This window comes from Geotrypetes seraphini, chromosome 1, assembly GCF_902459505.1.
Source record: "Geotrypetes seraphini chromosome 1, aGeoSer1.1, whole genome shotgun sequence".
Lineage (NCBI taxonomy): Eukaryota > Metazoa > Chordata > Amphibia > Gymnophiona > Dermophiidae > Geotrypetes > Geotrypetes seraphini.
The window spans coordinates 226,591,892-226,607,463 of NC_047084.1; the positions used below are offsets into that span (position 1 = coordinate 226,591,892).

A 15,572-nucleotide genomic window follows, 5' to 3' on the forward strand; every position below is an offset into this window, starting at 1 on the left:
GCAGTGTTCCGTAATCTGAATCCAGCTGCTTTCCCTCAGCACAGCCTCTTCTTTCCTACTGCTAGAAATCTTTGACATCTCATGAACCATTTCATCGATGTACTTCTCAATCTCACGGATGCTTCTCAGTCTTGCCATCTCTTCTCTCAGTTGCTGAGCTTATGCAGGTGATATCGAATTAATAGTTCTTCTTAAGCCTGGAGACTTTTTGCAGTTTGTTGAGCTGACTTCAGTTTTAGACACTGTTCTGATCTTAAGGTGGCCAAACAGGTTGAAAAGGTGACCGCGAAAGCTATAAGGATGCTAGGTTGCATAGGGAGAGATATGGCCAGTAGGAAAAAGGAGGCATGGATGCCCCTGTATAAAACTTTGATGAGACCTCATTTAGAATATTGTGTACAATTCTGGAGGCCGCACCTTCAAAAAGATATAAAAAGGGTGGAGTAAGTCCAGAGGAAGGCTACTAAAATGGTATGTGGTCTTCATCATAAGGCTTATGGGGACAGACTTAAAGATCTCAATCTGTATACTTAAGAGGAAAGGCGGGAGAGGGGAGATATGATAGAGACATTTAAATACCTACGTAATGTAAATGCACACGAGTCGAGTCTCTTTCATTTGAAAGGAAACTCTGCAATGAGAGGGCACAGGATGAAGTTAAGAGATGATAGGCTTCGGAGTAATCTAAGGAAATACCTTTTTACAGAAAGGGTGGTAGATGCATGGAACTGTCTCCCAAAAGAGGTGGTGGAGACAGAGACTGTGTCTGAATTCAAAAGGGCCTGGGATAGGTACGTGGGATCTCTCAGAGATAGAGAGAGATAATGGTCACTGCGGATGGACAGACTAGATGGGCAATTTGGCCTTTTTCTGCCATCATGTTTCTATGTTTCTAATAGCGAAAAACCCTTCTAGACTGTCAACCTGCGATAGTCATAGGTCCCTATATGATTAAGATATAGTAAAAAAGAGAAAAAAAAAGATAGTTTGGGAATGTTGATAAACTTACAGTTCACACCTGAGAATCAATTCTCTAAGGTGGTTTGGACAGTGTTTTAAGTTGTAGCAGCTGCAGAAACTGCCCATTACCTCAGTTTTCTTCCTATATGTCCCATCATACTTTTAGTATATGCTCTGGAGGATCCTCCTCTGCTGCCATTTCTACATCCCAATGGCTTGTTTTGCACATTTTTCTTTTGGATGTGTGTGTGTGTGGGTGGGGGGGGATGGTTCAAAAAGATAGCTGCATATCTGAAAAAAAAATGGCCAATTTAAAAAAAAAAAGATAGATGTTTTGCAGTTTTGAAAATGGACATGTTAGCTACTGGTTTTTTCTGTCTTTCGCAAAATGGCCAAACTTGGATTTGCACGTCATATTGAAAATGGCCCTCCACATTAACTAGCTCTCCTTTAACCAGGTTTATTCACACTTTCAAAAAACTAGTTGAGGCAAGATTTCCCTCATTTAGTCTGTCCTCTAAGCCTGGTCTTCTCTGAATGCCCCCTTTGCCCCTTGATGATCTAACGGTCCCACTCCCTCACAGCTTTCTGCTTCTAATGTACTTGAAAAAAAGTGTTTCTTTTAGATTTTCTTTTAGTGAAGAATTCAGAGAAGTTGTTCACCATTACTAAAGAGGAACACTGACCTTGCTCGTATGCTTCTGGCATGTCAAGATGAGCTGCTTCAGGAGATGTTGAATTATGCATTCCGAGTGTAGCTTCTGCTTTTTCTTTTACAGCTGTTAACCCATGACCTATCACGTGAGAAAAAAATGTTTTTTACCATTTCGGTGTGTTATGCTCCGGTGGTCAATCAAGTAGTCATAGCTGGTATCTATTAAAAGATAGTTACAAGTGACTGTGCTCTAATTCAGTGGTTCCCAACCCTGTCCTGGAGGACCACCAGGCCACTCAGGTTTTCAGGATTGCTCTAATGAATTTGCATGGAGTAGATTTGCATGCCTGTCACTTCATTATATGCAAATTTCTCTCATGCATATTCATTAGGGCTAGTCTGAAAACCCGGTGGCCTGATGGTCCTCCATGACAGGGTTGGGAGCCACTGCTCTAATTGGTCATCTACTGTATCACAGAATGTTCTATTATAAGCATACAGGGGAGTGCATTTAGGGATTTCCAAATTGCTTGCTATCCTCCTCTGTGTACAGTTTGGTTTTGTACAGGAAACTAATCACATACTACTCCTTAGTGACAGAAAGGATATGGTAGCTTAGCAGTGAAATGAAGAAATGGACTGAAATAGTTTTTTTTTCTATTGCATTGAATATCTACTTTAAAAAGATGTTAAAACTGCTTCACTAGTGGGAAAATGAAAGGAGAATGGACTTATCACAAGACAAGCTTAATAACTACATCTAAACAAAAACCTCATTTTTAAGAGGGATGCAAATTATGGAGTGAATCAATGCACATGATGGTTAGTACATAACAGCTCACAGTTGTCTTCGAAGGAGTGTATTTTATGTGTTATCATTCTATACTGTATGGAATGGTGTAATTAACAGAAAAATATACTTTTCCAAAATCATAAAATTTCAGGGCCTTTTTTTGTGTTTTTACTTGAGGATGCTAAGGGCACTCTAGGAAATGACAAAAGGGATTGGTTGAGTAGAGTAATTCTTCCTTGGTATGGTCTATCTGCTCCAGTCATGCCCTTCAACCTTTTATCCCCTGTTCTCTATAAGCTGTTGCTTAGGAGTAGGACTAGAGAATGACACAGAGACAAAGTTGTCCTTGTCCCTGTCCCCATCCCCATCCCCACAGGTTCCGTCTCTGTTCTCACCCTGTCCCCACGAGCTCTATCCCCATCCCATCCCCAAGGACTCTGTCTTCATTTGCAGAAGACTCGAACACTTAAGATTTTGAGCTGGACCGATCCAAGATGGCCGCGGATGCAAACCGCTGAAGCAGGTCGCCGAACAGATGCTAAAGTTTAAACTCCTGAGTTTTTCAGAGCGGTATTTTTTGCCTTCAACATGCCGAAAAGAAGGGGAAAGAGCACCGGTCGGGCCTCCCTGCGCTCCGGAACACCTACCTCCAGCAATATAGAAGCGCTGTTTCGGAACTGGTATGGCCAAGATGGCCGCGAGTGGTTGAATTTCGGAGCGTCTCCTGAGCGTTCGGTAGATATTATAATTTACCTTGTCTGGATATTCAGCTTGCTCTGAAGATTTCCTCATGCCTAAGAGGAGAGGGAGAAGTGCCGCCGGAGCCTCGCGGCGTTCTGTAATTCCTCCTCCTCTCACTATTGAGCGCCTATTGACGCGGCTTCAGAGGGAGCCTGCAACTTCGGGGAATCGCCCACAGGACTTGGCGGTACGGGGTGACGCCGCCAGAATCCAGGGGCTAGAGGTCACGCTGAGCCCGGAAGAAAGAGATACTCCCCCCCAACCGCAGCATACTAGCTCACCGCAGGCACAAGGCACGTCCATAGAGGCAGTGCCGGTAGCCCAGGAGGCTGGTTCACCTTCGAGCGATGTATTAGAACTATCAAAAGACTTTTTAAGTCTGGAGAGAGATACTGCGGCTGGAACATCAAAGGAAAGGGAGACACAACAAGACTCGATTACTACAAGTATGGCAGGTGAGACTTCCTTCTTTTTGGTTGAAAAACCCACTGAAATTACAATGGAGTCTCTCTGGGACTTAGTAGTCAAACTGGGAAATTCACTGACTCCACAACTTAAAGCACTAGAAATGAAAGTTGATAAGCAGGAACAAGAATTGACTCAAATGCAATCAGAATTGACTATAGTCAAAGCTACCTCAGATAAAAATAAAAATGAGATAGTAGGGGTCAAACAAGTACAAGAAACTATGATTAGAGATAGTACAAATATCAGGATGAAACTGGAAATGATTGAAAATGGCCAACGAGCCAATAATTTGCGGTTCCTAAACTTTCCCAGGATATCTTCTATGTCTCCTAGGGAAATGTTAAAAAAATACTTCTTGGAGATTTTCTCAGTTTCAGAAGAATTAATTCCACCATTTACACAAGTATTTTACCTGCCTGATAGAAAATTGGATCAGCAATTGATCAACGAGGAACAACAGGAATCAAAATTGGACATTACTACATTATTGGAAAGTTCAATGAAAGAATTAGTTAAACCTGCGACATTACTGGTAACAGTTGTATTGATGCCAGACAAGAACTGGATTATGAAAATGTTCTTTAAAAATAGAACTAAAGAGTTCCTGGGTCAGAAAGTACAAATTTTTTCTGATGTTACCAAAGAGACTCAAAAACGAAGAAAGCAGTTTTTGTTATTAAAATCTGGTGTAATTTCAGTGGGAGGGAAATTTTTCCTTAGATTTCCTTGCAAATGTATTGTTCATTATGGTTCTGATAAATATGTTTTCTTTGATCCGACACACCTAACCAAATTTGTGGCATTGAAACGTCTTGAGAAAGGTGAAAAAATAGAAGTAACAACAGAAATACATGATTAGCTCCCCGCGATTTCATCCATTTAGATTTTCTTAAGTATAAGATTAATCTTATGATCTTTTTGTTTTAATCCACCCTATTGAAGTCTAGGATCCAATTATTGTGGACTAGAGATTGTCTTTATAAGGAGAAGATGTTATGATATTTAATATCTTCTATATCGTATTGTAATTTGTTTTCTTTTTCTTTATGTGTATTTAAAACAATCTTACTGTACAAGATGTTTATGCTTGGGAATAATGTATAAAATTATAAATAAATAATAAAAAAAAAAAAAAAAAAAAAAAAGAAGCGCTGTTTCGGCGATTCCAGGGCACCATGATGACGTCGGGATTGCAGTTAGAGACACCCCGTGGGAATGGAACGGAGGTGTCTCACCGAAGTATTGAGACCACTCTGAGCCCCGACGTAAGACCTCCTCTTTTGCACCCCCGTGCAACCAGCTCCCCAGGAGTCGAGAGCCTACCGGAAGTCGGGATGAGCTCTCCCCTAGAGGCTGCGCGGAGCTATGTTGAGGAAGCCGATTCAGGCTCACAGGCTTCGCAGGAGAGCCTGAATATGGACGGGGTTGCTGTAACAACTGAAACTGGACCCACTCAGGCGGGGGGAAGTGGAGGAGAGCGGTCGAATGGTGAGCATAAACTATTGACTACACATTTACAAATTCCTAACATAGTTAAGCCCCAAGAAGTTACTTTAGATGCCCTGTGGGACCTGGTGGCAAATATGGCGAAAATAATTAATGTCCAACAAGTGCAAGTGGAGGGGAAAATGAAAGACCAAGAAAAAGAAATTACCTTAATAAAGCAAGATATTGCTGACTCCAATATATCTTTAGACACTATCAAAAATGAATTAAAATCTTCCAAACAGCTTCAAGAGACTTTAATTAAGGACAATGTAAATTTAAGAAGGAAGATTGAAACATTTGAAAATTTTTCAAGAGGCAACAATATCAGATTGATTAATTTTCCACGAATTACAACAATTACTCCGCGAGAGATGTTAAAACGATACCTGACGGAAATATTAGAAGTTCCTGAGGGTTAATTACCTCCATTTACACAGGTGTACTATCTCCCTAAGAAAAATCAAATTCAGCAACAGGAAAATAGCCAAGGACCAATAGATGTATCGGCATTATTGGAATTATCAGATAAAGAAATGGCTACTCCTGCAACACTAGTGGCAACTTTAGCTCTAACAATGGACAAGAATTGGATTTTGAGACTTTTCTTTAAAAATAGAGCAAAAGAATTTATGGGACTCAAAATACAAATGTTCCCAGATTTAGCTAGGGACACACAAAGGCGAAGAAAAGAGTTTCTTATGTTAAAACCAGGAATAATAGCTCTTGGAGCAACTTTTTTCCTGTGTTATCCTTGTAAATGTGTTATACAATATAATTCCCAAAAATATGTTTTCTTTGAGCCTTACCAGCTGACAACTTTCCTATCTCTTTCTCGGCTTGAGAAGGAAAAGAATGGAGGAGTATAGAATAATTAAGATGTCCTTATCAGCTGTCTTGCATTATTTTCCTTAATAATATTTCTTTGTTTTTTCCGTTTATAATTACATTTTGGATCTTTTGTGGACTTGAGCTGATTTAAGTTAATTGATATCTTGAATTTATAATATTGCTGTGATATTTTTTTCCTGACTTAAAGCTTTCTGTACAAGTGTAATCTTGAATTGTAATTTTGAAAATTGAATAAATAAATTAAAAAAAAAAAAAGATTTTGAATTTAAATCTTTTTATTAAAGTATAAAAAGGGACAATATTCTGTACAACTGTTTATAAATCACAAATACTGTATTTTTCGCTCCATTATACACACTCTTTCCCCCCCAAAAAAAGTTCTCGCAGGAAGCGGTGTGGGACCAGGCAGGCAACCTGGTATGTCGCAATTCCACGAGGGAACAGAAGAGGTGTCAGCTGGCAGTTCTCAGAGGAAGAAGCGGGAACCAGGCAGCCAGCCAGCCTTTTGCGCCGCTCTCAGCAAGGCGCACCATCCAGAAGTTAAAAAAAGGTACACATAGGGGGCAGCAGGGAGGAGGAAGAGGGCCAGGGCTTGCCTGCCGCTTGCCTGGGGGGTGAGGAGGGAGAGGCTGGGGCCTGCCTAGGGGGTAAGGAGGGAGAAGGGAGAGGCTGTGGCTGCCGGGGTGGGGGGCGAGGGGGGAGGAGAGGCCGGCCTGCCTGCCTGCCTATCTACCTACCTGCCCCATCCCTACCTACGTGTCCGCCAACCACTAGGCCTGCCTGCCCTGTCCCTGCCTGCCCTACCACTAGACCACCAGAGAGGGGATAGGGTACAGAGCCTGGCAGGGAGGGGGGATAGGGTGCAGAGCTTGGCAAGGAGTGAGGGGTTGGGTACAGAGCCTGGCAGGGAGAATTTGGTTCAGAATGTTTTTTTCTTGTTTTCCTCCTCTAAATCTAGGGTGCGTCTTATGGTCAGGTGCGTCTAATGGAGCAAAAAAAACCTGTAGATCCTGCCATTTTCAATCTGGTTTTAGTATAAATTCCCAAAGACTTGGTTTCCTATGTTTTTACATCTTCTGGAAGGTAATTGGATTGTCTTTTAGACATGGGTATAGAAGAGAACCTAAACTGTGTAGAGGATGAATAGGAAAATTAGTGTCTATTAAATATTGAAAATGTTCCTTGATGCCAGCAATGATGGATGAATCTGTTGTAGTAATAGTAAGATGCTTAAGCAGCTGGGCACATGATGGAAAGACGTTACAGATGGAAGGAGTCTGACCAGCAGACAATACTCTTATTGCTGCATCAAAAACAAACAAGACACAAAAGATATCATTTAACAGCAGATCATTTACATTTAAAAGCAGCTTCTGCAGTTTTTTTTTTTTTTTAAATCATTGAATTCAGTTGCCAATTGTTTAAAATGTGTTAAGTTTTTACACATTGATACTACTCAAGTTTTTAGGGAATGACACAGGGACAAAATTGTTCCTGTCCCCATAGGTTCTGTCTCCATCCCATAGTTAACCATGGGTTCTTGGCCCTGTGTCATTCTCTAAGTAGGACCTAGACAAAACAGGAAGCAGAGAATTGTTCACCACTTGGCACTGGTTAACAGAACTGGAGCACCAGCTCTGTATGCTGTGACCAAAGACAATATAGAACAGCCCCAGAATCTGGCAACTGTCTGTAGTACTAACCATTCTGCAGAGTATAATTTGAATTAATGTTATTGGCACTATCATGTATTTTAATTAATTTATCCTTTTAACCACTTTAGGGGGAAATTTGATAAGCCAAGAGAGACTTACAGCTCCGTTCCCAAGTTATGGAATCAATTTCCGGAGGAGGTTTTAGATCAAGTTTAATAAATTTCATTTCATTTTTCTTTCAATAAGCCTTATAATCTATTGCTTTGCTTTTAAGCTGTTTACAATAATACATACATCCCTGCCTATCCCAAATGGAGGGTTAAGTGGCTTGCCCAAGACCACATAAGACATGCTTTTAGGATCTGAACCTGGATCCTCTGGTTCCCAGCCTGCTGCTATAACCATTAGGCTACTCTTCTATCCATGGATATAAGAGGGTAAACCAAAAAGTAAAGGCAAAATACATTTAACAGCTTTAACAGATGTAACTCTGAGCACGTGAACATATCACTTTTCCACATAGATCCCCATGCAAGACAACACATTTTGTTGTATCGTTCAAATAGCTTCTGCATTCTTGCAGTGAAGTTTTTTGGTTGCTCCCAAAGCCAGGTGAACACCACTTCCTTTACTTCATCATGCTTTTGTTTTTTGCTCTCCAGGTCACAGTGATGCACCCATGTCTTGTCGTCGGTAACTATTCTCTCCAGAATACTTGGATCTTCTTCATACTGTGTCAGGAATTGGGTTGCAACCTCCACACACTATTGCAGATCAGTAAGTTGTTTGGCAACCCAATGTGCGTAGACTTTCCTGTATCCCAAGTCATCATGCATTATGGCAAATGCAAATGCATAGTAGATATCCAAATTTGCAACCCAGACATCGTTATCTGTGGGTTTTTTCTAATCAAAGTATCCAACCTGTCAATGTGCTCTTGTATGGGCAATGTTGATGAGCGACTAAAATATTCTTCATTGGTTACTTTTGACCTTTCCCCCCCCCCCCACTTATAAACCTTTCGTTGATTCATGGTGCTATGTCCACACTGAGCCAATATCCGATGGTGAATTTCCACATGTTTCACTCCCTCTGCCCAAAGAAAGTGCACTACTGCATGTTGTTCTTCGATAGTGTAATTTTGCAATGGTGTGCCTATATTTCTGATCTCATGGCTGCCACATGACTAAAAGCCAAGTGCTGTACTGTGCATGGATGAATTGTCCAACAGACAGTGTACAAGTACATATGTTGCATTTCACTAGCTCTGTTCCGGTTATCATGTAATTTCACAATTGCCTTTAATTTTTTATTCCCCCTCCAGTGTTCTCCCCAGAAATTTTTTTCAGCCGGGTGGCATGAAAAAGTAGCCGGGTGAGGCGGGATGGGGAAATTTGGTGGTTAGAATAGGGTCACTAAATCCAGTGGCGTACCTAGTATATATGACAGCCAGTGCTAATCATTTTTAACAACCCTTTCCTCAATATAAAAAAGTTATTTTTAGTAATAATCCATGAGTCACACAACAAGGGTACACCTAGGACAAGGCAGCATCTTAAACACTGCAGTGAGCACTAGAACACCAACACACGCACTCTAAAACTAAACAAACCAGATCCTGCACAATCAATTGATCCTGTACAGTCGATGCTAACAGAAAACCATGTCCTTTTCATACACACAGAACACAGATACACCCTCGCCCAATATGGAATAATCACAAAATAAAAATATGTAGACAAAAGTTAAATTGAACCACCAAGAAACCAGTCTCTGCATACAATGCAACACCACAGAAACAGTGACACTTGTCCCCTAATACTGTGCAAAATATAAAGACAGTAAATGTAAATTTGAAAAAACTGATACATAACAATCACCACTTTACAAATTAACAAATAAAAATAAAACATAAATTGAAGATAAGAATATACCATTTTATTGGGCTAATCAATTTTTCAATTAACTTTCAGAGGCCATAGCCTCCTTCTTCAGGTCAATATAGTATACTGCTGTTACATTATACTGTCCTGACCTGAGAAAGGGGGTTGTGGTCTCTAAAAGTTAGTAAAAAATGTATTAAAATAAGTCCAATAAAAAGATTACCTTATTTTCTGTTTCTAAAAGTTTTATCAATACAACTACAATACTATTTTATTCTAAAGCAACAAAAAAATTTTTTTATCGTTTTCTATCGTTTCTGCTTTAATCATCTTGTCTTCTTTCTCTTCTTTCTAGCCAGCATCTGTCCTCTCTCTGTCTTCCATGCAGCATCAGCCCTTTCCATCCACTGTCTGCCCTCTCCCTGTTCCATATGGCATCTTCCCTCTTTCTATGCTCCTTCCATAAACTGTCTACCCTGTGCCCCGTCTCTCCTTTGTACATGATTGATTTCAGCTCTACCACCTCTCCATTTTTCTCTCTCTGTCACCACCTCCTCTGGCATCTCTCTCTTCTCCTTTCTTTCCTTCCCACCCCACGGGCTGGCATCTCTGTCTCCTTCCCTTCCCTGATTCCCTGGCATCTCTCTCCTTTTCTTCCATCTATCCCTCCCCCTCCATGCCCTGGCATCTCCTTTCATTCCTTCCTTTCCCACCCTCCCTCATCTTCCTTCTCCCTTTCTTTCTACCTCCAGTTGCGTGCAGCAATTCTCTCCACCCTCTGCTCCCTTTCCTCCTTCTGTCACCCCATCCCCGGTCATGAACTTCTTCGGACAACAGCAGCAGCATTCACAATTTGCTGCTGTTGCCAGCTTCGGGCCTTCTCTGTTGGATTCTACCTTCATGGAAACAGGAATTAGGCAGGACTTGGCAGAGAGGAAGGCCTGAAGCTGGCAACAGCAGCGAATTGTAAACACTGCCCAAAGAAGTTAATGACGCTAGGCCTTGGAGCAAACAGAGCAGCGCACTTCTCCCCCCACCCCGCTGACCCTCCTATCTCTCCCTTGCATGCAAACCCCACCGTGAGATGACTGACAAACCTCCCTCCAGCAGCATTGGCAGCCGCAGCAATCTAAACAGTTATAACTATAATACCAAGAAAATTGCTTCATTAATCAAAAATAATAGCAAATTTTAAGAAAAATGGAGCTTTGTAATCAGTGACTTTGAGGGACCTCAGGAAGGGCTTTCAAATTTAAAAAAAAATTATTTTCTGATCAAGTACAATCAAATTCAGGGGGAAAACTTCAATTCAGTTTTTCCAACTTTAGATTTTTCTGAACAGCCTTTGAAAGCAGACATGGAAGATTGGCTCAGCCTTCTGGATAGGACAATGTGGTGGTGACACTTCTCTCACTCACCGTTTGTCCTTTTGTGGGAGGAAGGCCCAGCTGTGAAAAGGAGGAGCAGGAAAAAGGGAGTAGGGGGCTCTGAAAATGACAATGAAGAAAAAGCAAATTCTGTACACGTTTATTTTGAAATTCAGATGGTTATAAATAATAAAAACCCCATATATACCCCCAACAACCCCACGGCGCCTGATACCTTCTCACTCTGGCCACTTTCTACCCCCCACTCTCGCGCTTCCTGTGCACCTGTGTTGTAGAAGTGATTGAGCACGCTGGACTCACCAAAGTCCAGTTTGTTGAAGTGCAGCGGCTCCAGGGCGGCTGCCACACTCTCGCACGCCTCCCGCAGGCCCTGCAGCGCCACCGCTGGGCTCGCCTCATTGATTACATAAGGCCACCATCGTCCTCCTGCTGCTACTGCCTGTGCCAGTAAAGTGCTGGCTGTGGTAACCACAGCTGATGGCCCCTCACTGCACCACTTCATAAAAACTAAGGAGCAATGTAGAGAAGTGCTGCCGGGTCCTGCCTTCGCGGAAACAGAAAATAGGCAGGACCCGGCAGCAAGAGCAGCAAATTGTAAGTTTCCCACCTTAGCCCGTAGCGAACTCATGCTCCAGGGCTCTGACGTGTGTGTGCTGGTTTCCCTTCTCTTCACCCCTCCCCGCCCCGGACATAACTTCCGGTTTAGAGCCCCGGAGCATGAGTTCGCTACGGGCTAAGGCCTGAAATCTCCAAGCCGGTTGTTTTTTTTTGTTGTTGTTGTTTTTTTTAATGTTGAGCAGTGGCGGCAGCAGAATTTGGAATTGGATGACAGCCGGGCGGTGGTCTAAATTAGCTGGGCGGAGCGCCCGGCTAAAAGGCCCTAGGGAGAACACTGGTCTATGTCCATATATGGCTGTTTGGTTGAGGATGAGCTAGGGTGGACTTCGATGGCTGGGTTTAGATGGGCTGGAGTGAGCTTTGATGGAGACTTCAGTAGATGGAACCTAAGCACAGTATCGGAAAATTTAAATTAAATCAGTAATTTAAAGAGTGGGTAAGGTTGGGCAGACTGGATGGATCATTAGGGTCTTTTTCTGCCGTCATCTACTATGTCACTATGGTTACTCAATGGAGGAGGGTAAATAGTTGAGAGCCGGAGGGATTTGTATTGGGAGTGGTGGTATTTAACTTATTTATAAATGATCTGGAAATTGGGACAACAAGTGAGGTGATTAAATTTGAGGACAGCATTAAACTGTTCAAAGTTGTTAAAACACATGCAGACGGTGAAATATTGCAGGCAGACCTTAGGAAATTGGAAGACTGGGTGTCCAAATGGCTGATGAAATTTAATATGGACAAGTGCAAAGTGATGCACATTGGGAAGAATAACCCAAATCATAGTTACCAGATGCTAGGGTTCATCTTGTGGGTCAGCGCCCAGAAAAAGATCTGGGTAGTCTTGGTAGACAATACGTTGAAACTTTCTACCCAATGTGCGGCAGTGGCAAAAAAGCAAACAAGATGCTAGGAATTATTAGAGAAAGGGATGATAAACAAGACTAAGAATGTTATAATGCCTCTGTATCGATCCATGATGTGACCTCACCTTGAGTATTGCGTTCAATTCTGGCCACCATTATCTCAAAAAACAGATATAGATGATGAAGGGAATGGAACTCCTCTCATATGAGGAAAGACTAAAGAGGTTAGGGCTCTTCAGCTTGAAATGAGATGGCTGAGGGGAGATAGGATTGAAGTCTACAGAATTCTGAGTTGTGTAGAATGGGTACTAGTGGATCGATTTTTTACTACATCAAAAATTACAAAGGTTAGGGTTTTGAAAAAGGGTTGGACAAGTTCCTGGAGGAAAAGTCCATAGTCTGCTATTGAGATACACATGGGGGAAGCCACTGCTTGCCCTGGATAAGTAACATGGAATGTTGCTACTATTTGGGTTTTTTGCCAGGTACTTGTAACCTGGATTGGCCACTGTGAAGACGGTATATTGAGCTAGTTGGACCATTGGTCTGACACAGTAAGGCTATTCTTAAGTTCTAACTTGCCCCCTAAGGGGGGGGGGGAGGTGCCACTGTTGGAAAATGATTAAGCTCAAGGATCCTAAAGTTTTGGCTCAGACACCCTAATGATATTAACGTTGGGAATACTTACCAACTGTTGCAGTAGCTGTGGAAAGTAAAGACTTGCCCCAGGAGCCCCAGGTTCCCCAGCCCCTTCCTTTCATGGGGGAGCCAGAGTCCTATGAATTAAAAAAAAAAAACTTTAGATACAATCAGAGATGAATGCTCCTCCCCAAATAGAATGAAAAATAACAGTTGAACTTGGTTCTGTAACATATCATTAGCTCAAGAAAGAATGATAGACTGAAACACTGCCAAAAAGAAGTGTCTGTTTGCTTCTATCAAGTGGGTGATGTTATTTATTTTATTAGATTATTTATATACTGCCTTTCTGTGGTACAGCCAAAGAGGTACAGCATACAGGTACTTTCTCTGTCCCCCAGTGGGCTCACAATCTAAGGTTTTGTACCTAGACAATGTCACACAGCTGATGCCACACTGCTTGTGGCAGTAATGTACAGCAGTACTTTAAGGGCCTGATTTACTAAACATTTCTTGCCTACAGACAACTACATAACAAAAACCTACAGATAAACTATACTTAAGAAGAAACAAGTTGCTGATCCACATAGACATAAATTAGAGACCACACAGCATTAAACTTATTTAAGGAACTGAAACCTGGTTAGGCTCCCATAACAGTTGGTTGGTTGTTCATACTGCATTTGGCATGGCAATCTTGGATAAGTGATGTGATCCACTGAAACTTCTTATTGTATTTGAACTATTCCTTTGAATATATCTGGTCAACTGATGTGTCAAGTTGAGTTAAAATGCTGATTTGTGGGGCACTTTATGCACTGCCGGTGGTGCTTCTCTCGGTGAATGGTTGTCAGTCTTCTTTGTTTGAGATTTCTTGGGAGGACTAGACAGGGGTGCCCTTTGTCTCCGCTACTATTTAACTTGTCGTTGGACCCTCTTTTACGTGATATTCATGTGAATCCTGACATTCAAGGGTTTTCACGGGGGATTTCTGCTTTAAGGTGGTCGCTTTTGCGGATGATCTTTAAGTCCTATCTGGTAGGTATTAAAATATTTTATCATTTTAATTTCTCTACGAACTTACAAATTGGAATTGATACATCCAGGTTGGGAGATATCAAGTTCTGTCAATAGTTTAGAACAGAATCTGCCAACATGGAACCTGTTCTAAAATACATCCAGGAATGGATGTGCATGTGCCAGCTTTATAAGCTTCTATTAAGGAAGAAATGCATACCTGATCAGGCTCGTTCTCTGTAGATTCCATTTCAGGTTCTGGTTCTAGGCTGACTGACTCATTGCACTCAACGGAAAGCCCTGTCTCAGCCATTTCGGCCTCAGGAGGTTCATTTATCACTGTCCCTTCAGTAATCACAACAGGTTCAGTGTCAGTCATTGCTCCATCCTGTTTAGACCTTATCTTAGCCATTTCAACCTCAGGAGTCTCATTTATCACTGTCCCTTCAGTAATCACAACAGGTTCAGTGTCAGCTGTTCCTCCATCAAGTTCAGCCCTTCCTTTCTCCCTTGAAGTCTCAACTGGCCCATCTCCAGAAGACTCTATCATTATATCTTCTTTAGGATACTGAGGTCCACTTTCCTTTGGCACCAAACTATCATCAGACACCTTTTCCACATCTGTTTTGATGTCAGGCTTCACTGTATCTCCTGAATCCCCAGACATGTTTACATGCACCTGGAACAGAATGCAAAGATTTAACGGGTTTGCACTTGTTATTCAAAGACACTTCAAAACAATTACAAAAGGTTGTATCTTGAAAGACTGTGACTATAGGATCTGGCACAAGAGACAAATTTTGATATTTTTGTTTCAAAGACAGGGTCCCAGTTATTTTTTACTACAAAAAAGAAGAATGCATGCAGAGTACGGCTCATGGAATTCTTTCCAATCCTTCTGTACTTGCGTGTGTGTGGACGCATCTGTGCAAATCCTTGCCTTGAAGGAGAGAGGGGAGGGGATAGCATCAGCTAAAGAATAATAAAATTAAAGCAAGTGTGACAATATATGAAACTATTAGATGTCTGTCATTGACAAGATTTGAAGGTTGGATTTTTACAGTTTGACCATAAGGTGCCACTGTTCCATGGCTAAGGTCCTATTAATAGTATAATGGTACCTGAGTAAACATACATTTGTAGGCCTGCAAAAGAAAATTGGTAGGAGGAATGCCCATGTCCTCCTGCCATGCCAACCTCCTCCTCCACAAAAGAAAATTGGCAGGAGGGATGCCCCCCGACCCCCCCTCCCTCACCTGTACCATTTTAGGGAAGTTGGAGCGGGATGGACGCTCAGTCCGTCCCGCTTGTAGGCCCGCCACTTCAAAATAGTGGACCTTTTCCTTCTCGGTGTATCATGTGATGCATAGGGAGGGGCCTAAGGCCCCGACTGGCTTGAATGAGCCAAAGGTGAGGGGCCTTAGGCATCTGAGCCAATCAGTTTTAAATGTCTTTGTAGTGTCTCCAGCCTACCCATATAAACTGCAGAAGATTAGCTTGGAACCTTGTGAAATAGTGACATTTAAACTGAAGGCCAAGCCTGGCCAATTGT

General features: G+C 41.9%; 1 protein-coding gene across 3 annotated transcripts in view; it reads right to left on the reverse strand.

Moving 5' to 3' along the window:
- Window positions 1-15,572, reverse strand: part of FAM114A1 (family with sequence similarity 114 member A1) — a 131,355-nt gene that overhangs the window by 101,239 nt on the left and 14,544 nt on the right. For all 3 annotated transcript variants that reach the window (XM_033947434.1, XM_033947444.1, XM_033947455.1), the window contains exons 2-4: window positions 14,241-14,699; window positions 13,053-13,140; window positions 1,647-1,754 (exon numbers count right to left, since the gene is read on the reverse strand). In XM_033947434.1, the coding sequence (XP_033803325.1) occupies window positions 1,647-1,754; window positions 13,053-13,140; window positions 14,241-14,699 (655 nt within the window). The remainder of the gene's footprint in view (window positions 1-1,646; window positions 1,755-13,052; window positions 13,141-14,240; window positions 14,700-15,572) is intronic.